The 22,838-nt window shown below is 67.1% G+C and overlaps 1 protein-coding gene across 20 annotated transcripts in view; it reads left to right on the top strand.

Annotated features, from left to right (window-relative positions):
- PLEC (plectin) overlaps positions 1–20,869 on the top strand; it is a 59,029-nt gene extending 38,160 nt beyond the window's left edge. For 8 of the 20 annotated variants that reach the window (XM_012473334.2, XM_064384710.1, XM_012473343.2 and 5 more), the window contains 27 exons: positions 550–716; positions 1,244–1,359; positions 1,438–1,544; positions 1,626–1,745; positions 1,825–1,920; positions 2,108–2,235; positions 2,461–2,554; positions 3,154–3,308; positions 3,393–3,702; positions 3,782–3,859; positions 3,932–4,093; positions 4,252–4,356; positions 4,481–4,576; positions 4,853–4,978; positions 5,774–5,926; positions 6,015–6,169; positions 6,250–6,376; positions 6,464–6,647; positions 6,720–6,877; positions 7,015–7,193; positions 8,076–8,214; positions 8,300–8,656; positions 8,737–8,820; positions 8,987–9,091; positions 9,181–9,279; positions 10,167–13,547; positions 13,656–20,866. In XM_012473334.2, the coding sequence (XP_012328757.2) occupies positions 550–716; positions 1,244–1,359; positions 1,438–1,544; positions 1,626–1,745; positions 1,825–1,920; positions 2,108–2,235; positions 2,461–2,554; positions 3,154–3,308; positions 3,393–3,702; positions 3,782–3,859; positions 3,932–4,093; positions 4,252–4,356; positions 4,481–4,576; positions 4,853–4,978; positions 5,774–5,926; positions 6,015–6,169; positions 6,250–6,376; positions 6,464–6,647; positions 6,720–6,877; positions 7,015–7,193; positions 8,076–8,214; positions 8,300–8,656; positions 8,737–8,820; positions 8,987–9,091; positions 9,181–9,279; positions 10,167–13,547; positions 13,656–19,874 (13,200 nt within the window). In that variant the 3' untranslated portion in view covers positions 19,875–20,866. Of the gene's footprint in view, positions 1–549; positions 717–1,243; positions 1,360–1,437; positions 1,545–1,625; positions 1,746–1,824; positions 1,921–2,107; positions 2,236–2,460; positions 2,555–3,153; positions 3,309–3,392; positions 3,703–3,781; positions 3,860–3,931; positions 4,094–4,251; positions 4,357–4,480; positions 4,577–4,852; positions 4,979–5,773; positions 5,927–6,014; positions 6,170–6,249; positions 6,377–6,463; positions 6,648–6,719; positions 6,878–7,014; positions 7,194–8,075; positions 8,215–8,299; positions 8,657–8,736; positions 8,821–8,986; positions 9,092–9,180; positions 9,280–10,166; positions 13,548–13,655 lie in introns of all 20 variants that reach the window. The other 12 variants (XM_064384709.1, XM_012473332.2, XM_012473331.2 and 9 more) reach the window with 6 other exon arrangements.
- The last annotated feature ends 1,969 nt before the right edge of the window (positions 20,870–22,838 follow it).

Genomic DNA, 22,838 nt, shown 5'->3' with positions numbered 1-22,838 from the left:
AGCCTGGTGCTGGCATGGCAGCTGAGTCACACAGGCTGGCAGGATGACAGGCAACTAGGGGTGGGCGGGCAGACCCCGGCCTGAGCATGGCCCTGAGTACAGAGCCAGGCTGCCAGAGGCCCCATCTGCCAGCCTGCAACCAGTGATGGAGCTTGACCCCCAGCCTTTTCCAGACCCGGAGGTTCTGGGCCAGCTTTGGGGGTGCACGGTTGCTCCTCTTGGGCCTACTTTCCTTCCACTCTGGTCCATGCCAGCCCTGGAGGTGCAGGGTGCAGCCTGGCCCTCTCCAGCTAGCGGAGTGGGCACCTGCTCTGTGGTGGCAGCTGCCCCCGGCTGGAGTGCTTGGACTTGTGGCCCCGAGGCATGGCCGGTCCCAGCAGCTTCCCAACAGGGAAGGGCCCTGGAGCCCAGTGCTGCTTTGGCTGGCTTGAGGCCCTGCACACTCACCCTGGGTGCTGAGCTGCCCCGCCCTTGAGCACGTGGTCGTGGGCACAGGGCAGGCCTGGCAGCTGTGGCTGAGCTGTGGCCTCCTGTCCTCCGTGGGGGTAGATCTCAGACATCCAGGTGAGCGGGCAGTCGGAGGACATGACAGCCAAGGAGAAGCTGCTGCTGTGGTCACAGCGCATGGTGGAGGGGTACCAGGGCCTGCGCTGTGACAACTTCACCTCCAGCTGGAGAGACGGCCGCCTCTTCAATGCCATCATCCACCGGCACAAGTACATGGCCCTGGGGGGAGGGGGCTGGGGACTGGGGGCGCCCCCACAGTGCCTCTGACAGGCAACTTCAGACACGTCTGGGCAGGGAGTGGGACAGGAGGAACAGGGTGAGTGCCAGCAGGCCGCCTCGGGTTGCTGGAGTTCAGCAGGGCCCAGCCCCACCCTGGTGCCCTTCAGAAGCACCATGGCTTTCTCGAGGCTGGAGGGCCTGCGGGCTGCTGGTCCTCACAGCCAGGAGTATGTGCCCACTGTGGACGCCTCTGGAGGGGCCTGGTGGGCAGGGTGGCTGCGGGGAGCCCCAGCTGCCTGGCACCCTCTGCTCTGCATAGTCCTGTACCGTGCCCCTGGGCTCCTGAGTGTGGGGGTGGCAGGGTGATTTCAGCTCTGCCCATGTGGCAGTGCACCTTTCAGGGTGAGTGTGGGAGGTCCATGGTTGCCAGGATGTGTGGGGAGCCGGCCTGTGCGCCCGCCTGTGTGATGCGGCTGGCCTTGTCCGGCCCACCTGACCAGCCACCTGATTGTCCCAGGCCCATGCTGATTGACATGAGCAAAGTGTACCGGCAGACCAACCTGGAGAACCTGGACCAGGCCTTCTCTGTGGCGGAGCGGGACCTGGGAGTGACGCGACTCCTGGACCCTGAGGGTACGTCTGCGTGGCCCCCCTCCTCGCCCCTCCCCCCCGCCTGCCCCAGAGCCCTCCCTGAGCTACCCTTCCCTGCAGATGTGGACGTCCCTCAGCCCGACGAGAAGTCCATCATCACCTACGTCTCGTCCCTGTATGACGCCATGCCCCGCGTGCCGGACGTGCAGGATGGGGTGAGGGCCAACGTGAGTGGGGGGCCCAGAGGGCAGGGGCCTTGGGCCTGGATGCCCTGATGGCCCCTGACAGCCGCCCGCACCCGCCTGCAGGAGCTGCAGCTGCGCTGGCAGGAGTACCGGGAGCTGGTCCTGCTGCTGCTGCAGTGGATGCGGCGCCACACGGCCGCCTTCGAGGAGCGCAGCTTCCCCTCCAGCTTCGAGGAGATCGAGGTGGACTCAGCTTGCGGGGAGGGGTGCTGGGCCTACCCTAAGGGCCGGGTGTGGTTGCTGACACCTTTGTTCCCCGCAGATATTGTGGTGTCAGTTCTTGAAGTTTAAGGAGATGGAGCTCCCAGCCAAGGAGGCCGACAAGAACCGGTCCAAGGGTATCTACCAGTCCCTAGAGGTGAGTGGGACCCCGGGAGGCATGGGCGGTGTCTTGGAACCCCAGACCTGAAAGGCACTTCCAGAGCCCGACCTGGCCCTGCCTTTGGGACCAGGACTGTCCCAGGTCTGGTGGGCTGAGGCCTGAGAGCCCAGCACCCCGCCCCCTGTCCCCTGCATGTCGGGCCTGAGCTTGGCCCTGTCCACAGGGAGCGGTGCAAGCAGGCCAGCTCAAGGTGCCCCCTGGCTACCACCCGCTGGACGTGGAGAAGGAGTGGGGCAAGCTGCACGTGGCCATCCTGGAGCGGGAGAAGCAGCTCCGCAGCGAGTTTGAGAGGTGGGTGGGGCCCTGTGGTGGCAGGGGAACCACCCGAGGGTGAGTCACTGCCTGGGGAGGAAATCCCCCCCCACCGCCCGCCCCCGGTGGGGAACCCGAGCTCCCACTCGACTCAGGACAGTGGGCCACAGGCAGGGAGGCCAGAGCAGGAGGCGAGCTGCAGCCTGTGGCCAGGGCTGTGCCAGACCCGGCTAACGCCGCCCCTTCCCTGTGCTTCTCCCGCAGGCTGGAGTGTCTTCAGCGCATCGTGAGCAAGCTGCAGATGGAGGCGGGGCTGTGTGAGGAGCAGCTCAACCAGGCCGACGCCCTGCTGCAGTCGGTGAGGGGGTGGGGGCAGGCCAAGGGAGGGAGGCTGGAGGAGCCTGCCCCGCCCTGCAGCCAGAAAGCCAGGAGGGGGCTGTCCCCTGGGCTCCTGGGGCAGGAGCAGGGCGGGGCATGTGGTGGGGAATCCAGGCCTGAGCTCCTCCCTCCTGGTGTGCAGCCAACTCTCACTGCCTGCTTTGGGCAGAGTTGGTTTCTGGCCACTGGGCAGGACCCAGAGTGGCTGCCTTGCCCCCTGCCAGGCCCCCTCCCCACAGTGGTTTACTGTTGGGGAGCGGTGGGTAGAGGACCCGACCCTACACTGCTTGCCCAGGAGGATGGGGTCCACACAGTGTTACAGAAGGAGTTAGTTACCGGGGGTAGGTGATGAAGGATGACGCCTGGGACCCCAAGGACACGGGTCATGGGGTCTCAGTTCATGGACTGGGCAGAAATACTCTGGGGTTGGTCCCAATCCCCCAGAAGGCCGGCAGGAGGATGTGTGAGGTGGCTGGGGGGTAAGTCTGGGGAAGCAGGTGAGGGTGGCCGCCTTGCCCAGGGCCCCCGTGAGGTCAGAGGGGTCAGGTGGGCTCCAAGTCACAGGCGACGGCCTTGCAGGATGTCCGGCTGCTGGCCGCAGGCAAAGTGCCACAGCGGGCGGGGGAAGTGGAGCGGGACCTGGACAAGGCGGACGGCATGATCCGGCTGCTGTTCAACGACGTGCAGACCCTCAAGGATGGACGGCACCCGCAGGGCGAGCAGATGTACCGCAGGTGGGGCCCGCCCCCCCACCCCCCGGCACCCGGGACCTCTGGCCCAGGCCTGCTGACGCCTACCTGAGTCCTCTGCTGCCCCAGGGTGTACCGTCTGCACGAGCGCCTGGTAGCCATCCGCACCGAGTACAACCTTCGGCTGAAGGCGGGCGTGGCGGCCCCTGCAGCCCAGGTGACCCAGGTGACTCTGCAGAGGCGCCCCGAGCCGGAGGACTCCACCCTGCGCTACCTGCAGGACCTGCTGGCCTGGGTGCAGGAGAACCAGCACCGTGTGGACGGGGCTGAGTGGGGCGTGGACCTGCCCAGTGTGGAGGCGCAGCTGGGCAGCCACCGAGGCCTGCACCAGTCCATCGAAGAATTCCGGGCCAAGATCGAGCGGGCGCGGAGCGACGAGGTCGGTGGCACTGTGCGATGGTCAGCGGGGGTGGGCCGGGCCCAGACACCGCAGGCCTCACCTGTCTCATCTGGTGCAGGGCCAGCTCTCCCCCGCCACTCGGGGCACCTACCGTGACTGCCTGGGTCGGCTGGACCTGCAGTATGCCAAGCTGCTGGTGAGTGGGGCGGGCCTGGCTGGGGGAGGTGGGTAGGCCGCGGCCTGCTGACATGCAGCCTTGCACCCACAGAACTCCTCCAAGGCCCGCCTCAGGTCCCTGGAGAGCCTGCACAGCTTTGTGGCAGCGGCCACGAAGGAGCTGATGTGGCTGAACGAGAAGGAGGAGGAGGAGGTGGGCTTCGACTGGAGTGACCGCAACACCAACATGACCGCCAAGAAGGAGAGCTACTCGGTGAGGGTGGCTCGGCCCCGGAACCCCCAGACCCTCCCCGCCTGTGCCCTGGCCATCCCCCATGGCAGAGACCAGCAGAGCCCTGGGTCGAGTTTGCTGGGTGCTTGGCAGAGTCAGGCGTGGCCAGCTGGCCCTGAGACCCTTTGCCCTGGTGCCAGGCCCTGATGCGGGAGCTGGAACTGAAGGAGAAGAAGATCAAGGAGCTCCAGAGTGCCGGGGACCGGCTGCTGCGGGAGGACCACCCGGCCCGGCCCACGGTGGAGGTGGGCCGAGGGGGCCCGCAGTGCTCCCTGGGTAGGGGTGGGGTTGTGGGGGCCCGTGCTGGGCCCCCAGGTGGGACGGGGGACAGGGCGTGGTGGGGCCTGACGAGGACCCGGGGTCCTGCAGTCTTTCCAGGCGGCCCTGCAGACGCAGTGGAGCTGGATGCTGCAGCTGTGCTGCTGCATCGAGGCGCACCTGAAGGAGAACGCCGCCTACTTTCAGGTGAGAACCAGAGCTTCCTGCCCGCTGTGGCTCCGTGGCAGCCCGGGAGCTCCTGGACCCCCTCGTTAGAGGTTCTGACCAGGAGTCCCTTTGTCTGCAGATGTTGCCAGCTGCTGCCTGCAGCCCAGCTGGGTCCTTGGACAGGGTGCTCCCCAGGCCTCTCGGGGGCCTTGCCACTCCTTCCTCAGGGCCCCCGTCTTGGGCCTGCCCTGGGGCATGTGTGGGCTGGGGCTCTGGTCCCTGGTAGCCCGGCATGACCCCATCCCATTGCCCCAGTTCTTCTCAGACGTGCGGGAGGCTGAGGAGCAGTTGCAGAAGCTGCAGGAGACGCTGCGCAGGAAGTACAGCTGTGACCGCTCTGTCACCGTCACTCGGCTGGAGGACCTGCTGCAGGACGCCCAGGTGAGGGGCGGGGTGTGTAGGGCTCGTCCAGAGAGGGTGGCCTGGAGTCTGGGCTGCATGGGTACTCTGGAGACGGGGCTGGGGGGCAGCTGGAGGGGCCAGCAGGGGTTGGGAGGCACCACGGTGGGTGTGGATGTCAGCCGAGAGGGGAATGATGCAGGGTGTGGGGAGCTGAGAGGCAGCCGGTCCGAGCTGGGGCCACCCCCACCTTCACAGCCACAGCGGGAGTAGAAGTCTTGTCAGCCGCTGTCACCAGTCCGTCTGCTGTAGAAGGTGGCACCTGAGACCTGGAGTGGGCAGAGGGGAGCTGGGCTTTGTGCTCTGCGAGCAGGGGTAGGGTCACCCAGGAGGGTGGGCGCACAGTGGGGAGTGACAGGGAAGAGGGACTGGAGGCTGGAATGGCCTTTGAGGTCAGCAGGGCTGGGCCTGGGAGAGCACCTGGCCCCCGCAGAGGGCTGGGATGGGATGGGAGGAAGCAGTGACCTTCTGCAGCCGCAGGGCAGGGACGAGGGGTGAGGACATTGTAGCGTCAGAGCGTAGCTGGCAGGCCGTGGAGGGCTATCTGGGGTGAGAGGAGGGCACCCTGTCTGCGTCAGGAAGGAGCGAGGGCACATGGGTCTGCTTGGGGCCAAGCTCCGAGGCCTGTCCCACCCACACCTCCTGCCTCCTGCCTCCAAGGGCTGCCACTCTGGGAGCATCAGGAGGGCCCCACAGACCTGGCCCCGGGGGCTGGGGGGCCTGGGGCAGGCCTGTGGGTCTCCGTGGCCCTCGTCTGGATGCTACCCTCCCCCACAGGACGAGAAGGAACAGCTGAATGAATACAAGGGTCACCTCTCAGGCCTGGCCAAGCGGGCCAAGGCCATCGTGCAGCTGAAGCCCCGCCACCCAGCTTACCCCGTGCGGGGCCACATGCCCCTGCTGGCCGTGTGCGACTATAAGCAGGTGGAGGTGAGGGTGGGCCTGGGCTCCACCGGGGGTGGGGAGTGCCAAGCAGGGCACAGTGTGGCCACGTCCTCACCAACTCTGCCCATCCCAGATGACCGTGCACAAGGGTGATGAGTGCCAGCTGGTGGGCCCTGCGCAGCCATCCCACTGGAAGGTACTCAGCAGCTCTGGCAGCGAGGCCGCCGTGCCCTCTGTGTGCTTCCTGGTGCCCCCGCCCAACCAGGAGGCTCAGGACGCTGTCACCAGGTGGGTGGCGGGGACTCAGCAGCTGGGGGTGGGGGGTGGGCGGGGCACGGGCGAAGCTGACTGTGGCCCTGACCCATCAGGCTGGAGGCCCAGCACCAGGCCCTGGTCGCGCTGTGGCACCAGCTGCATGTGGACATGAAGAGCCTTCTGGCCTGGCAGAGCCTTCGCCGTGATGTGCAGCTCATCCGCTCCTGGTCCCTGGCCACGGTATGCCTGTCCCTGGCCGGGGACTCTCTGGGCGGGAGGAGGGGAGGGGTGTTCTGCAGGGTGCTCAGCCCCACCTGCTTCCCCCAGTTCCGCACCCTGAAGCCAGAGGAGCAGCGCCAAGCCCTGCACAGCCTGGAGCTGCATTACCAGGCCTTCCTGCGGGACAGCCAGGACGCGGGCGGCTTCGGGCCTGAGGACCGGCTGATGGCCGAGCGCGAGTACGGCTCCTGCAGCCACCACTACCAGCAGCTGCTGCAGAGCCTGGAGCAGGGTAGGGGGCGGCAGCGTTGGGGGGTTGGGCTGGCGCCCCGCGGGCAGGGAGTAACCCGGACGTGTTCCCCAGGCGCACAAGAGGAATCTCGCTGCCAGCGCTGCATCTCGGAGCTCAAAGACATCCGGCTGCAGCTGGAGGCCTGCGAGACACGCACTGTGCACCGCCTGCGGCTGCCACTGGACAAAGAGCCGGCACGGGAGTGTGCCCAGCGCATTGCGGAGCAGCAGGCAGGCGCCTCCCCACCCTGTCCAGTCCCGTCCCTCTCCCTGCCCCTCCTCCCGACCTCCCCTCCCTCGGCCCTCAAGGGGTGCTGTGTGCTGTGCCTTCCCAGTGGTGAGTGCATTCCCACTCCCTGTCTCTGCAGAAGGCGCAGGCAGAGGTGGAGGGGTTGGGCAAGGGGGTCGCCCGGCTCTCCGCTGAGGCTGAGAAGGTCCTGGCCCTGCCAGAGCCATCGCCTGCAGCCCCTACGCTGCGCTCAGAGCTGGAGCTGACGCTGGGCAAGCTGGAGCAGGTCCGCAGTCTGTCTGCCATCTACCTGGAGAAGTGAGTGCACCTGGCCACAGGCGAGGGGCTGGGGTGGGCTGGGGGGTGCCAGGGTGGGCGAGGGCTGTGACCTCGAGGGAGAGTGCAGGAGGGGATGAGGGCAGTGAGCTGGGGACTGTTTAGAGATGTGGCCAGGAAGTGGCAGGCCCAGGCCAGGGTGGCGGCCTCAGAGGTGGTGAAAAGAGTTCAGGTCTGGACATGCTTCAACAGTGGCAGCCGGGGGACTTCCTGGTGATCAGATTCGGGTGTGGGGAAGAGAGGAGCGGAGGTGCTCGGGGCTGCTGAGTGCGGTGGCGAGGCTGTGGACCCAGTTTCAGTGGCACAGGAAGAAATCCCGCACCTGCCTCGTCCGTCCTGTTCCTGGCCTGCACTTACGGGCCTCTGCATTTACTTCCAGTGTGTTATGTCATAGTCTTAGTCTCCTCCTGTGTTGTAAACCACGTCGACCCCTTGTCCACCCTTCACAAACACCAATGCTGTGATGGGGCCGTCACTGTCTGCCACATGGTGCCATTTCTACCCCGGTGTCCCCTTCACCCAGTCTTGGGCTTCAAGGGCTGAGAACTATGCTTCCAGGCCCTGTGGGCACTGGGACGCCGCTGTGATCCAGCCAGTGGGCTCTGCCTGTCTCAGGGCCTTGGGGTCTGCCAATTCTGACTGGCACACCCCCCCGTCCTCTTCAGGCTTAAAGCCTGAGGGGACTTGTGTCGCAGGGGCTCCCAACCTCCTTCTCCCTGAAGCCTGTGACCACAGGGCCAGCCAACCCCAGGGTTGGGTCTGGACTTGGCAGGCGGTACCGTGGCTCGCTGTGGCTCAGGTTCCATCCCCTTGGGCTGTTTGTCGAGCCCTGTGTCCTGGCCCTGAGCCCTGATTTTCTGCCAGGCTCAAGACCATCAGCCTGGTGATCCGCAGCACGCAGGGGGCGGAGGAGGTGCTCAGGGCCCACGAGGAACAGCTCAAGGAGGCCCAGGCTGTGCCGGCCACCCTCCAGGAGCTTGAGGCCACCAAGGCCTCTCTGAAGGTATCATTTTGGGGCTTGGACCTCTGGAGGGTGGGGGTATTGTGGGTCCAGCTGAAGCCACACATGACCCTCCTGTCCCCAACAGAAGCTGCGGGCTGAGGCCAAGGCGCAGCAGCCCGTGTTCGACACCCTGCGGGATGAGCTGCGGGGGGCGCAGGAGGTTGGGGAGCGACTGCAGCAGCGGCACGGAGAGCGGGACGTGGAGGTGGAGCGCTGGCGGGAGCGGGTCGCCCAGCTGCTTGAGCGCTGGCAGGCCGTGCTGGCCCAGATTGACGTGCGGCAGCGAGAGCTCGAGCAGCTGGGCCGCCAGCTGCGTTACTACCGCGACAGCGCAGACCCGCTGGGCGCTTGGCTGCAGGACGCCAGGCAGCGGCAGGAGCAGATCCAGGCTGTGCCGCTGGCCGACAGCCGGGCTGTGCGGGAGCAGCTGCGGCAGGAGAAGGTGGGCCTGGGTCAGTGGGGACGGGGATGGGGTGGCCGGGCGAGCCCCGTGGCTGCCGTGCTGACCGCACCGTCTCCTAGGCCCTGCTGGAGGAGATTGAGCGCCACGGCGAGAAGGTCGAGGAGTGCCAGAAGTTTGCGAAACAGTACATCAACGCCATCAAGGTGAGGCCCGGCCACCTGCGCCAGGCCCTGAGTCCAGGACTGTTGCCTGGGTGGCGGGTGTTCCTGAGCCTGGGCCACGCCACGGAAAGCCCGTGTGAGAGTCTGTGGGCTGGGCAGGGGCCACCAGAGGGCAGAGCTGGTGGCTGACCACGGTGTGTTCCCACAGGACTACGAACTCCAGCTGGTCACATACAAGGCACAGCTTGAGCCGGTGGCCTCCCCGGCCAAGAAGCCCAAGGTCCAGTCTGGGTCGGAGAGTGTCATCCAGGAGGTAGGGTGGGGCTGAGCCTCACTGGGAGAGGGGCTGGCGGGCCTCCGAGTCACGGCTCTCGCAGGGCTGACCCCGACTGTGCCCTGCAGTACGTGGACCTGCGCACACGCTACAGCGAGCTGACCACGCTCACGAGCCAGTACATCAAGTTCATCAGCGAGGCTCTGCGGCGCATGGAGGAGGAGGAGGTGCGGCCCTTCGGGTGGGGGCCGGGTGGGGTCCGTCTCAACACCTGCTATGCCCCACACGCAGCCAGAGGAGCAGCCTGAGGCTATTTCTCATGGCCCTCCCCACTCCCCCCGGTGCTGCCAGCACCCCCTGCCCCCAGCTCAGCCTACCCCACTGTGGCCTGCCCCCGGCCTGGCGCGGCTGTGCTGCTCCCACGCAGTGGCTGGCGCCGCCTCTCCTCCCTCGTGGGCATCCCCCCAGCAGCCCAGCGGGCATCCTGTGTGCTCTTCCTCAGCATTCTGCGTTGGCCTCTGCGTTCAGCCCTTAGCTGCGGGAAGTCGGGGGTGGCGGGTTGTGGGGCTAGAGAGGGGTTCCAAGGCACCCACCTGTTGGCTCCTCCTTACCTCCTGCGTGGCCTCGAATCTTCTTCGAGCTGGCTCAGGTCTGCACTGCTGTCTCCATGCTGGCCGCCTCGCCCCACCCTGCCCGACACAGGCTTCCCACCCAGGTCGGGAGGGGGGTTCGGTGATGGCAGCCAGGCCCCCTGGTGTCCAGCAGAGCTCAGGCAGGGCTGTATGCTGGGTGTGGCTCGCAGGTTCGGAGCTCTGGCTTTGCTCTCTCTCTCCCTGTCCGTCTGTCTGTCTCCATCGCCTATCTGCGGGAAGCGGGGAGGACGCCTGGGCCTCCTTCCCCAGGCTGGTGAGCACAGTGGAGCTGGCTGCGCTCGCTGCCCAAGTGCCCTGGGCGGGTGCACGCTGTCTCCTCGGCCGGGCTGGGGCCTCCGTCTTCCCTGACCCCTGCTCCGCGCTGTCTGAGGGAACTATGCCGGTGCGTGACCTGTGGGCGCTGGTGCCTGCTCGTGCTCACGCTCTCTCTGCTTCTCTTCTTCTCTCTGCTGTGGCCGCAGAGGCTGGCTGAGCAGCAGCGGGCAGAGGAGCGCGAGCGGTTGGCAGAGGTGGAGGCCGCGCTGGAGAAGCAGCGGCAGCTGGCCGAGGCGCACGCCCAGGCAAAGGCACAGGCGGAGCGGGAGGCGAAGGAGCTGCAGCAGCGCATGCAGGAGGAGGTGGTGCGGCGGGAGGAGGCCGCGGTGGATGCGCAGCAGCAGAAGCGCAGCATCCAGGAGGAGCTGCAGCAGTTGCGGCAGAGCTCGGAGGCGGAGATCCAGGCCAAGGCCCGACAGGCAGAGGCGGCAGAGCGCAGCCGGCTGCGCATCGAGGAGGAGATCCGCGTGGTACGCCTGCAGCTGGAGGCCACTGAGCGCCAGCGTGGCGGGGCCGAGGGAGAGCTGCGGGCGCTGCGTGAGCGGGCGGAGGAGGCCGAGGCGCAGAAGCGGCAGGCGCAGGAGGAGGCCGAGCGCTTGCGGCGGCAGGTGCAGGACGAGAGCCAGCGTAAGCGGCAGGCGGAGGCGGAGCTGGCCCTGCGCGTGAAGGCCGAGGCCGAGGCGGCACGTGAGAAGCAGCGGGCCCTGCAGTCGCTGGAGGAGCTGCGGCTGCAGGCGGAGGAGGCGGAGCGGCGGCTGCGGCAGGCCGAGGTGGAGCGGGCGCGACAGGTGCAGGTGGCCCTGGAGACGGCGCAGCGCAGCGCGGAGGTGGAGCTGCAGAGCAAACGCGCCTCCTTTGCGGAGAAGACGGCGCAGCTGGAGCGCTCCCTGCAGGAGGAGCACGTGGCAGTAGCACAGCTGCGGGAGGAGGCCGAGCGGCGGGCACAGCAGCAGGCCGAGGCCGAGCGCGCGCGTGAGGAGGCGGAGCGGGAGCTGGAGCGCTGGCAGCTCAAAGCCAATGAGGCGCTCCGGCTGCGGCTGCAGGCGGAGGAGGTGGCACAGCAGAAGAGCCTGGCGCAGGCTGAGGCCGAGAAGCAGAAGGAGGAGGCAGAGCGCGAGGCGCGCCGGCGCGGCAAGGCGGAGGAGCAGGCCGTGCGGCAGCGAGAGCTGGCCGAGCAAGAGCTGGAGAAGCAGCGGCAGTTGGCGGAAGGCACCGCGCAGCAGCGCCTGGCGGCAGAGCAGGAGCTGATCCGGCTGCGGGCGGAGACGGAGCAGGGGGAGCAGCAGCGGCAGGTGCTGGAGGAGGAGCTGACCCGGCTGCAGCGCGAGGCGGCTGCGGCCACGCAGAAACGGCAGGAGCTGGAAGCCGAGCTGGCCAAGGTGCGGGCCGAGATGGAGGTGCTGCTGGCTAGCAAGGCGAGGGCAGAGGAGGAGTCGCGCTCCACCAGCGAGAAGTCCAAGCAGAGGCTGGAGGCCGAGGCCGGCCGGTTCCGCGAGCTGGCGGAGGAGGCTGCCCGCCTGCGCGCCCTGGCTGAAGAAGCCAAGCGGCAGCGGCAGCTGGCCGAGGAAGACGCAGCGCGGCAGCGGGCCGAGGCGGAGCGGGTGCTTGCGGAGAAGCTGGCCGCCATCGGCGAGGCCACGCGGCTTAAGACAGAGGCGGAGATCGCGCTCAAGGAGAAGGAGGCAGAGAATGAGCGGCTGCGGCGTCTGGCGGAGGACGAGGCCTTCCAGCGGCGGCGGCTGGAGGAGCAGGCGGCGCAGCACAAGGCCGACATCGAGGAGCGCCTGGCCCAGCTGCGCAAGGCGTCAGAGAGCGAGCTGGAGCGGCAGAAGGGACTGGTGGAGGACACGCTGCGGCAGCGCCGGCAGGTGGAGGAGGAGATCCTGGCGCTGAAGGCGAGCTTTGAGAAGGCGGCTGCCGGCAAGGCGGAGCTGGAGCTGGAGCTGGGGCGCATCCGCAGCAGTGCAGAGGACACGCTGCGCAGCAAGGAGCAGGCTGAGCAGGAGGCCGCCCGGCAGCGGCAGCTGGCGGCGGAGGAGGAGCAGCGGCGCCGCGAGGCCGAGGAGCGCGTGCAGAAGAGCCTGGCGGCCGAGGAGGAGGCCGCACGGCAGCGTAAGGCGGCGCTGGAGGAAGTCGAGCGGCTGAAAGCCAAGGTGGAGGAGGCGCGGCGCCTGCGGGAGCGAGCGGAGCAGGAGTCGACTCGGCAGCTGCAGCTGGCCCAGGAGGCCGCCCAGAAGCGGCTGCGGGCGGAGGAGAAGGCGCACGCCTTCGCGGTGCAGCAGAAGGAGCAGGAGCTGCAGGAGACGCTACAGCAGGAGCAGAGCATGCTGGACCGGCTGCGCAGTGAGGCCGAGGCGGCCCGGCGGGCGGCTGAGGCGGCGGAGGAGGCCCGGGTGCAGGCCGAGCGTGAGGCTGCGCAGTCCCGGCGGCAGGTGGAAGAGGCCGAGCGGCTGAAGCAGTCCGCAGAGGAGCAGGCGCAGGCCCAGGCCCGGGCCCAGGCGGCCGCAGAGAAGCTGCGCAAGGAGGCCGAGCAAGAGGCCGCGCGGCGGGCACAGGCGGAGCAGGCGGCCCTGCGGCAGAAGCAGGCGGCCGACGCGGAGATGGAGAAGCATAAGAAGTTCTCCGAGCAGACCCTGCGGCAGAAGGCGCAGGTGGAGCAGGAGCTGACGACCCTGCGGCTGCAGCTGGAGGAGACTGACCACCAGAAGAACCTGCTGGATGAAGAGCTGCAGCGGCTGAAGGCAGAGGCCACGGAGGCTGCACGCCAGCGCAGCCAGGTGGAGGAGGAGCTCTTCTCAGTGCGCGTGCAGATGGAGGAGCTGGGCAAGCTCAAGGCACGCATCGAGGCCGAGAACCGCGCGCTCATCTTGCGCGACAAGGACAACACGCAGCGCTTCCTGCAGGAGGAGGCCGACAAGATGAAACAGGTGGCGGAGGAGGCCGCAAGGCTGAGCGTGGCGGCCCAGGAGGCTGCGCGGCTGCGGCAGCTGGCAGAGGAGGACCTGGCACAGCAGCGGGCCTTGGCAGAGAAGATGCTCAAGGAGAAGATGCAGGCGGTGCAGGAGGCCACGCGGCTCAAGGCCGAGGCGGAGCTGCTGCAGCAGCAGAAGGAGCTTGCGCAGGAGCAGGCGCGGCGGCTGCGGGAGGACAAGGAGCAGATGGCGCAGCAGCTGGCGCAGGAGACGCAGGACTTCCAGCGGACGCTGGAGGCGGAGCGGCAACGGCAGCTGGAGATGAGTGCCGAGGCTGAGCGCCTCAAGCTGCGCGTGGCTGAGATGAGCCGGGCCCAGGCCCGCGCCGAGGAGGATGCCCAGCGCTTCCGGAAGCAGGCGGAGGAGATCGGCGAGAAGCTGCACCGTACGGAGCTCGCCACGCAGGAGAAGGTGACGCTGGTGCAGACGCTGGAGATCCAGCGACAGCAAAGCGACCATGACGCCGAGCGTCTGCGGGAGGCCATCGCCGAGCTGGAGCGCGAGAAGGAGAAGCTCCAGCAGGAGGCCAAACTGCTGCAGCTCAAGTCGGAGGAGGTACCGCCCCCTCTCCATGAGACGGGCGGGTGGGCCACAGGATCCGCTTTGGTGGGTGGCGGGTGCTCCTGGGCCGGAGGTCCCTGATCACACCCTCTTCTTCCGCAGATGCAGACGGTGCAGCAGGAACAGCTGCTGCAGGAGACCCAGGCCCTGCAGCAGAGCTTCCTCTCGGAGAAGGACAGCCTGCTGCAGCGGGAGCGCTTCATCGAGCAGGAGAAGGCCAAGCTGGAGCAGCTCTTCCAAGACGAGGTGGCGAAGGCACAGCAGCTGCGTGAGGAGCAGCAGCGCCAGCAGCGGCAGATGGAGCAAGAGCGGCAGCAGCTGGTCGCCAGCATGGAGGAGGCGCTGCGGCGGCAGCGCGAGGCGGAGGAGGGCGTGCGGCGCAAGCAGGAGGAGCTGCAGCGGCTGGAGCACCAGCGGCGTCAGCAGGAGGAGCTGCTGGCTGAGGAGAACCAGAGGTTGCGTGAGCAGCTGCGGCGCCTGGAGGAGGAGCATCGGGCCACTCTGGCGCACTCAGAGGAGGTCACTGCCTCGCAGGCTGCTGCCACGAAGACCCTGCCCAATGGCCGGGACGCACTTGATGGGCCTGCGATGGAGGCGGAGCCCGAGCACAGCTTCGACGGCCTGCGGCGGAAGGTGCCAGCCCAGAGGCTGCAGGAGGCGGGCATCCTGAGTGTGGAGGAGCTGCAGCGGCTGGCGCAGGGGCACACCACAGTGGACGAGCTCGCAAGGCGGGAAGATGTGCGTCACTACCTTCAGGGCAGCAGCAGTATCGCGGGGCTGATGCTGAAGCCCACCAATGAGAAGCTGAGCATCTACGCAGCCCTGCAGAGGCAGCTCTTGAGCCCCGGCACGGCCCTCATCCTGCTGGAGGCGCAGGCAGCCTCAGGCTTCCTGCTTGACCCTGTGCACAACCGGCGGCTGACTGTCAACGAGGCTGTGAAGGAGGGCGTGGTGGGCCCCGAGCTGCACAACAAGCTGCTGTCGGCCGAGCGCGCCGTCACCGGCTACACCGACCCCTACACCGGGCAGCCCATCTCCCTCTTCCAGGCCATGCAGAAGGGCCTCATCGTGCGGGAGCACGGCATCCGCCTGCTGGAGGCCCAGATCGCCACGGGCGGCGTCATCGACCCCGTGCACAGCCACCGCGTGCCCGTGGACGTGGCCTACCGGCGCGGCTACTTCGACGAGGAGATGAACCACGTCCTGGCGGACCCCAGCGACGACACCAAGGGCTTCTTCGACCCCAACACGCACGAGAACCTCACGTACCTGCAGCTACTGGAGCGCTGCGTGGAGGACCCCGAGACGGGCCTGCGCCTTCTACCGCTCACGGATAAGGCTGCCAAGGGAGGGGAGCTAGTCTACACTGACTCGGAGGCCCGAGACGTCTTTGAGAAGGCCACCGTCTCCGCGCCGTTTGGCAAGTTCCAGGGCAAGACAGTGACCATCTGGGAGATCATCAACTCAGAATACTTCACGGCGGAGCAGCGGCGGGACCTGCTGCGGCAGTTCCGCACGGGCCGGATCACGGTGGAGAAGATCATCAAGATCATCATCACGGTGGTGGAGGAGCAGGAGCAGAAGGGCCAGCTCTGCTTCGAGGGCCTGCGCAGCCTGGTGCCGGCTGCCGAGCTGCTGGAGAGCGGTGTCATCGACCGTGAGCTCTACCACCGGCTGCAGCGGGGTGAGCGCTCTGTGCGAGAGGTGGCCGAGGTGGACGCCGTGCGGCGGGCCCTGCGGGGCGCCGGCGTCATCGCGGGCGTGTGGCTGGAGGAGGCGGGGCAGAAGCTGAGCATCTACAACGCTCTGAAGAAAGACCTGCTGCCTTCCGACGTGGCTGTGGCCCTGTTGGAGGCCCAGGCGGGCACCGGGCACATCGTCGACCCCTCCACCAGCGCCCGGCTGACGGTGGATGAGGCGGTGCGCGCCGGCCTGGTGGGCCCTGAGCTTCATGAGAAGCTGCTGTCAGCCGAGAAGGCTGTGACGGGGTACAGGGACCCCTACACGGGACAGAGCGTCTCCCTGTTCCAGGCCCTGAAGAAGGGCCTCATTCCCCGGGAGCAGGGCCTGCGCCTGTTGGACGCCCAGCTGTCCACGGGTGGCGTCGTGGACCCCAGCAAGAGTCACCGTGTTCCCCTGGATGTCGCCTGCGCCCGAGGCTGCCTGGACGAGGAGACCAGCAGGGCCCTGTCAGCACCCAGGGCCGACACCAAGGCCTACTGTGACCCCAGCACGGGGGAGCCGGTCACCTACAGCGAGCTCCAGCAGCGGTGCCGGCCCGACCAGCTGACCGGGCTCAGCCTCTTGCCGCTCTCAGAGAAGGCCGCTCGGGCCCGGCAGGAGGAGCTCTACTCGGAGCTGCAGGCCCGCGAGACCTTTGAGAAGACCCCGCTTGAGGTCCCCGTGGGTGGCTTCAAGGGCAGGACGGTGTCGGTGTGGGAGCTCATCAGCTCTGAGTACTTCACGGAGGAGCAGCGGCAGGAGCTGCTGCGTCAGTTCCGCACAGGGAAGGTCACCGTGGAGAAGGTCATCAAGATCCTCATCACCATCGTGGAGGAAGTGGAGATGCAGCGGCAGGAGAGGCTGTCCTTCAGCGGCCTCCGTGCCCCTGTGCCAGCCAGCGAGCTCCTGGCTTCCGGGGTCCTCAGCAGAGCCCAGTTTGAGCAACTCAAGGACGGCAAGACCACGGTCAAGGACCTCTCGGAGCTGGGCTCCGTGCGGACGCTGCTGCAGGGCACTGGCTGCCTCGCCGGCATCTATCTGGAGGAAGCCAAGGAGAAGGTGTCTGTCTACGAGGCCATGCGCCGGGGCCTGCTGAGACCCAGCACAGCCGCACTCCTGTTGGAGGCGCAGGCGGCCACTGGCTTCCTGGTGGACCCTGTGCGGAACCAGCGCCTGTACGTCCACGAGGCCGTGAAGGCGGGTGTGGTGGGCCCTGAGCTGCACGAGCAGCTGCTGTCGGCCGAGAAGGCTGTGACCGGCTACAGAGATCCCTACTCAGGCAGCACCATCTCCCTCTTCCAGGCCATGCAGAAGGGCCTGGTCGTCCGGCAGCACGGCATCCGCCTGCTGGAGGCCCAGATCGCCACGGGTGGCATCATCGACCCCGTGCACAGCCACCGCGTGCCCGTGGACGTGGCCTACCAGCGTGGCTACTTGGACCAGGAGATGAACCGCGTCCTGGCGGACCCCAGCGATGACACCAAGGGCTTCTTTGACCCCAACACGCACGAGAACCTCACATACAGGCAGCTACTGGAGCGCTGCGTGGAGGACCCCGAGACTGGCCTGCGCCTCCTGCCATTGAAAGGGGCGGAGAAGGCCGAGGTGGTGGAGACCACGCAGGTGTACACCGAGGAGGAGACGCGAAGGGCGTTCGAGGAGACGCAGATTGACATTCCCGGCGGCGGCAGCCACGGCGGCTCCACCATGTCCCTGTGGGAGGTGATGCAGTCGGACCTGATCCCCAAGGAGCAGCGCGCCCAGCTGATGGCTGACTTCCAGGCCGGCCGGGTGACCAAGGAGCGTATGATCATCATCATCATCGAGATCATTGAGAAAACAGAGATCATCCGCCAGCAGGGCCTGGCCTCCTATGACTACGTGCGCCGCCGCCTCACGGCCGAGGACCTATACGAGGCTCGGATCATCTCCCTCGAGACCTACAACCTGCTCCGGGAGGGCACCAGGAGCCTCCGCGAGGTCCTCGAGGCGGAGTCCGCCTGGCGCTACCTCTATGGCACCGGCTGTGTGGCCGGCGTCTTCCTGCCCGGCTCCAGGCAGACACTGAGCATCTACCAGGCCCTCAAGAAAGGGCTGCTGAGTGCCGAGGTAGCCCGCCTGCTGCTGGAGGCACAGGCAGCCACGGGCTTCCTGCTGGACCCGGTGAAGGGCGAGCGGCTGACCGTGGATGAGGCTGTGCGGAAGGGCCTGGTGGGGCCTGAGCTGCACGACCGCCTGCTCTCGGCAGAGCGGGCGGTCACCGGCTACCGCGACCCCTACACCGAGCAGACCATCTCGCTCTTCCAGGCCATGAAGAAGGATCTGATCCCTGCCGAGGAGGCCCTGCGGCTGCTGGATGCCCAGCTGGCCACCGGCGGCATCGTGGACCCCCGCCTGGGCTTCCACCTCCCGCTGGAGATGGCTTACCAGCGCGGCTACCTCAACAAAGACACGCACGACCAGCTGTCGGAGCCCAGCGAGGTGCGCAGCTACGTGGACCCGTCCACCGACGAGCGCCTCAGCTACACGCAGCTGCTCAGGCGGTGCCGCCGTGATGACAGCACTGGCCAGCTGCTCCTGCCACTGTCGGACGCCCGCAAGCTGACCTTCCGCGGCCTACGGAAGCAGATCACCGTGGAGGAGCTGGTGCGCTCGCAGGTCATGGACGAGGCCACGGCGCTGCAGCTGCGGGAGGGCCTGACTTCCATCGAGGAGGTCACCAAGAACCTGCAGAAGTTCCTGGAAGGCACCAGCTGCATCGCTGGCGTGTTCGTGGATGCCACCAAGGAGCGGCTCTCAGTGTACCAGGCCATGAAGAAGGGCATCATCCGCCCCGGCACGGCCTTTGAGCTCCTGGAGGCGCAGGCGGCCACCGGTTACGTCATCGACCCCATCAAGGGACTCAAGCTGACGGTGGAGGAGGCTGTGCGCATGGGCATCGTGGGCCCCGAGTTCAAGGACAAGCTGCTGTCGGCCGAGCGCGCCGTCACCGGCTACAAGGACCCTTACTCTGGGAAGCTCATCTCCCTCTTCCAGGCCATGAAGAAGGGCCTGATCCTGAAGGACCACGGCATCCGCCTGCTGGAGGCCCAGATCGCCACGGGTGGCATCATTGACCCCGAGGAGAGCCACCGGCTGCCCGTGGAGGTGGCCTACAAGCGCGGCCTCTTCGACGAGGAGATGAACGAGATCCTGACCGACCCCTCGGACGACACCAAGGGCTTCTTTGACCCCAACACGGAGGAGAACCTCACCTACCTGCAGCTGATGGAGCGCTGCATCACCGACCCCCAGACGGGCCTGTGCCTCCTGCCGCTGAAGGAGAAGAAGCGGGAGCGGAAGACGTCCTCCAAGTCCTCCGTGCGCAAGCGCCGCGTGGTCATCGTTGACCCCGAGACAGGCAAGGAGATGTCGGTGTACGAGGCCTACCGCAAGGGCCTCATCGACCACCAGACCTACCTGGAGCTATCAGAGCAGGAGTGCGAGTGGGAGGAGATCACCATCTCCTCCTCGGACGGCGTGGTCAAGTCCATGATCATTGACCGTCGCTCCGGCCGCCAGTATGACATCGACGACGCCATTGCCAAGAACCTCATCGACCGCTCGGCACTGGACCAGTACCGCGCGGGCACGCTCTCCATCACCGAGTTCGCCGACATGCTCTCGGGCAACGCCAGCGGCTTCCGCTCCCGTTCCTCCTCCGTGGGCTCCTCCTCCTCCTACCCCGTCAGCCCCGCCGTCCCCAGGCCCCAGCTGGCCTCCTGGTCGGACCCCACCGAGGAGACGGGCCCCGTGGCCGGCATCCTGGACACAGAGACGCTGGAGAAGGTGTCCATCACCGAGGCCATGCACCGCAGCCTGGTGGACAACATCACGGGGCAGCGGCTGCTGGAGGCGCAGGCCTGCACTGGGGGCATCATCGACCCCAGCACCGGCGAGCGCTTCCCCGTCACTGACGCCGTCAACAAGGGCCTGGTGGACAAGATCATGGTGGACCGCATCAACCTGGCCCAGAAGGCCTTCTGCGGCTTCGAGGACCCACGCACCAAGACCAAGATGTCGGCCGCCCAGGCCCTGAAGAAGGGCTGGCTCTACTACGAGGCCGGCCAGCGCTTCCTGGAGGTGCAGTACCTGACCGGCGGCCTGATCGAGCCTGACGCGCCGGGCCGGGTGTCCCTGGACGAGGCCCTGCAGCGCGGCACGGTGGACGCCCGCACGGCACAGAAGCTGCGTGACGTGGGCGCCTACTCCAAGTACCTCACCTGCCCCAAGACCAAGCTCAAGATCTCCTACAAGGACGCGCTGGACCGCAGCATGGTGGAGGAGGGCACGGGGCTGCGGCTGCTGGAGGCGGCCGCGCAGTCCAGCAAGGGCTACTACAGCCCGTATAGCGTCAGCGGCTCCGGCTCCACTGCCGGCTCCCGCACCGGCTCCCGCACCGGCTCCCGGGCCGGCTCCCGCCGGGGCAGCTTTGATGCCACTGGCTCCGGCTTCTCCATGACCTTCTCTTCGTCCTCCTACTCCTCCTCGGGCTACGGCCGCCGCTACGCCTCGGGGTCCTCAGCCTCCCTGGGGGGCCCTGAGTCTGCCGTGGCCTGAGCCTTCCTGCACCCACCCGCTCTGCATGCGGCCCAGCTCCCACCGAGTTGCTGGGGTCGTTTTCAACGCTTAAAGGTGTCTTCCTCCCAAGTGGTGCCTAAAGTTTAACCAAAAAGACCAGACTAATATATTAATATATATCTGCTGTCCAGACAGCCTGTATCTTGGGGGACAGGGCTGGCCCAGCCCTGCTGGCCACCTCACCCCCTCGGGTCTCCTCACTCCCTTCTACCTGCCACTCACACAGCCAGGTGCCTTGGAGGGTCCCAAGCTGGGCCCCAGCCCACCCTCCTGTCTTCCCAGGGTCGCCCGCCTGCCAGTCCTAGCTGCACAGGGCAGCTGGGCTCAGTCCCGTCAGTAGAGGGCCCTCAGCCTCTCAGGGCTCGAGCCTGGCTGGCATTTCTGCCCTGGTGTTGCCAGCACTGGCCTACGTGGTGGGTCTTCCTGGGGACAGGGGGCCCCAGTCAGCCTCTGTCCCAGTCTACCTAGAGAAGCCCCTTCCCCATGGGAAGACGAGGTCCTGCCTGCAGAGCCAGCGGGCCCGGCCCCCACAGCGCTGTCTGATCTCTGCTTTCCAGCTCACCCCCACACTCACTCCTGAGAGCCCCGGCCTCCGGCTTCAGCCCTCCAGCCTCTGTTCCCTAGTAAGTGCCTTCCATGTCTGCCTCTCACCCCAGGCCCCAAGGACCCAGACCCAGGGGGAGACGGACATTCCAGCTGGCGTGGCTGGGAGCTGCAAACCTGTCCTCCTGGTGGGCCCAGGGCCCCTCCAGCTTGTGGAGCCCCCACGCTGGGGTGCTGCCTGCCCATCTCTCTCCCAGGGAGCCCTAACCCCCTTTGGGCCCAGGGACGCCGGCCGGCTCTGTGCTGACCCTCCCGTTCCACCCAGCCCTGGCCTCAGCAGCGACCACTCCTGCCTCCACTCTCCGAGCTTTGCATGTTCCACTAACCCTGGGCGGGCGGCGGGCGGCGGGTGGAGGCGTCAGGCTGCCGGCGCCTCTGCAAGGGCAGAACACTAACCTGACCGTGGGCGGGGCCTTGCGGCATCCGCCCCCAATAAAAGCAGTTCCAACCTTCCCGTGCCTCCTGCCTCGTTTTTTTCTTGGGGTCAGGTGCGTGTCAGGGACGGGGGACATTGCAGCCCCAGGCTCCAGGCTCTGAGCTCAGCCACTGTGGCCTGGTCAGGGACCAATGTCTTCGTGCAGCAGAGACCAGGTGCCGGCAGGAGGGTGGCCAAGAGACCCCGGGCGGAGGGTGCAGTGTGGGGCAGGGTGGCGGCTACACCGAGGCTGGGCCTGTTGGGGCCTCTTGCTGGTCAGGCACCGACGGTCCCCCAGCCCCGCTCCCAGCACTATAAGGGGCGCTCGTGTCTCCTTATCTGAGGCGGGATCTGGCGTGCTCCCATGTCAGTCACTGGCTCCGGCCCCCTGGCTCCCAGGGAGGGCGCCACATGGCCCCTGGTCAGTTGGTTCCTGCTGACCGGGCAGCCCTCTAGAGAAGGGGCCGTGGGCAGTGGGCAGAGTCTGAGGGCCCCACCACAGTCTATGCTGTGTCTCTCGGCCCCGTGTCCCTCACACTCCGGGGATTCCACCTGGATGGGCCTCTCCAGGCTTCCAATTGGTGGCAGTTTCTGGGAAGACTTGGGGGAAGAGGAAAGCGGGGCCAGGGCCAACCCCAGCCCGCAGTCGCTGCTGGCCCAGGCTTAGCTGATACTCACCTCTTTCTTTTCTTATTTCAGGGAGAGTCTTGCTCTGTCACTCAGGCTGGAGTGCAGTGTCGTAATCTTGGCTCACTGCAGCCTCCGCTACTCCCAGGTTCAAACGATTCTCCTGCCTCAGCCTCCCGAGTAGCTGGGACTACAGGCGTGCACCGCCACACCTAGCTAATTTTTATATTTTTAGTAGAGACGGGGTTTCACCATGTTGGCCAGGCTGGTCTCGAACTGCTGACCTCAAGTGATCCTCCCTGCTTTGGCTCCCAAAGTGCCAGGATGACAGGTGTGAGCCACTGTGCCCAGCCTTTGCCTCTTTTCTGCTGGCGGGACCCAGGCCCTCACTCTGAGGTCCGAGTCCTGGTCCCCTCGCTCTTGCTGAGCTCTGCCCTCCCCGCCCCGGCCAGGTGGAGGTTGCTCTGCCCGCTGGTCCACTGAAACAGGAGCGGCTGTGGCCAGGTGGCCCACAGCTGTTGAGCGTGGCAGTGCCTCACTGTCCCAGGTGGCTGTGTTTTAGGGCCTCTGAGCCCTCACAGCTTAGAGTTACAGGGAAAGGGGGCACATGTTCTCAGTGGGTCACTGGGAACTGCTGAGTGGACGGCCACTCCTGCCTCTACCCCTTGGTCCCCAGACCCATGTGGTCCTCTGTGGGGCCATTGATGCAGGCTGAAGGCCACATCCTGGGGACAGGGCCGCCACAGTCCCGGAGGGCTGGTGTCAGGGCAGTGGCAGCAGTGCTTCTGGAGAGGCTCGCTGACACTGCGGGCCTCGCGGCCCTGTGCTCCCATGTCCCTCCGCACCCCTTGCCGTAAGCAGCCAGAGGCCCTGGGGGCCGTTACTAAGGAGTCCGTCCCCCAGGGCAGACACGGAGGCACCGTGGGCTGAAAGGCGGGTGCAAGCCTGGAGCACCAGCTGTTGCCTTTCCGAGGAGAAGGGGTCTCCAGGGCTGAGTTTACCACCGACCGACCGATTGCTCTCGCATCCAGGCCCCTGGTGATATTTACTGCCGGAGGACGGGATGTGCGACTGCTGAGAGGTGCTGGGCTATCGTGGGGTGCCTGGCCCCGTCTGCCCCTCTGTTGCTCTAGGCGGACGCTGCCTCACCGGCCGCGTCATTGTCTTGTGGGTGGCTTGGTGCCTGCTCTGCAGCCAGTGCCCCCCAGTGGACACCCAGAAGCCCCGACGCCGCTGTCTACCCGGCAGTTCCATTCCCAGGCTGTCTTCCAGCCTTGCGCTTCTCAGGCCCCGACCAG

Source organism: Aotus nancymaae, unplaced genomic scaffold (assembly GCF_030222135.1).
Source record: "Aotus nancymaae isolate 86718 unplaced genomic scaffold, 86718_ANA_hifiasm-v0.15.2.pri h1tg000036l, whole genome shotgun sequence".
NCBI lineage: Eukaryota > Metazoa > Chordata > Mammalia > Primates > Aotidae > Aotus > Aotus nancymaae.
Note: the sequence above shows the minus strand (reverse complement) of the source record. Positions and strands in the feature narration are given on the sequence as shown.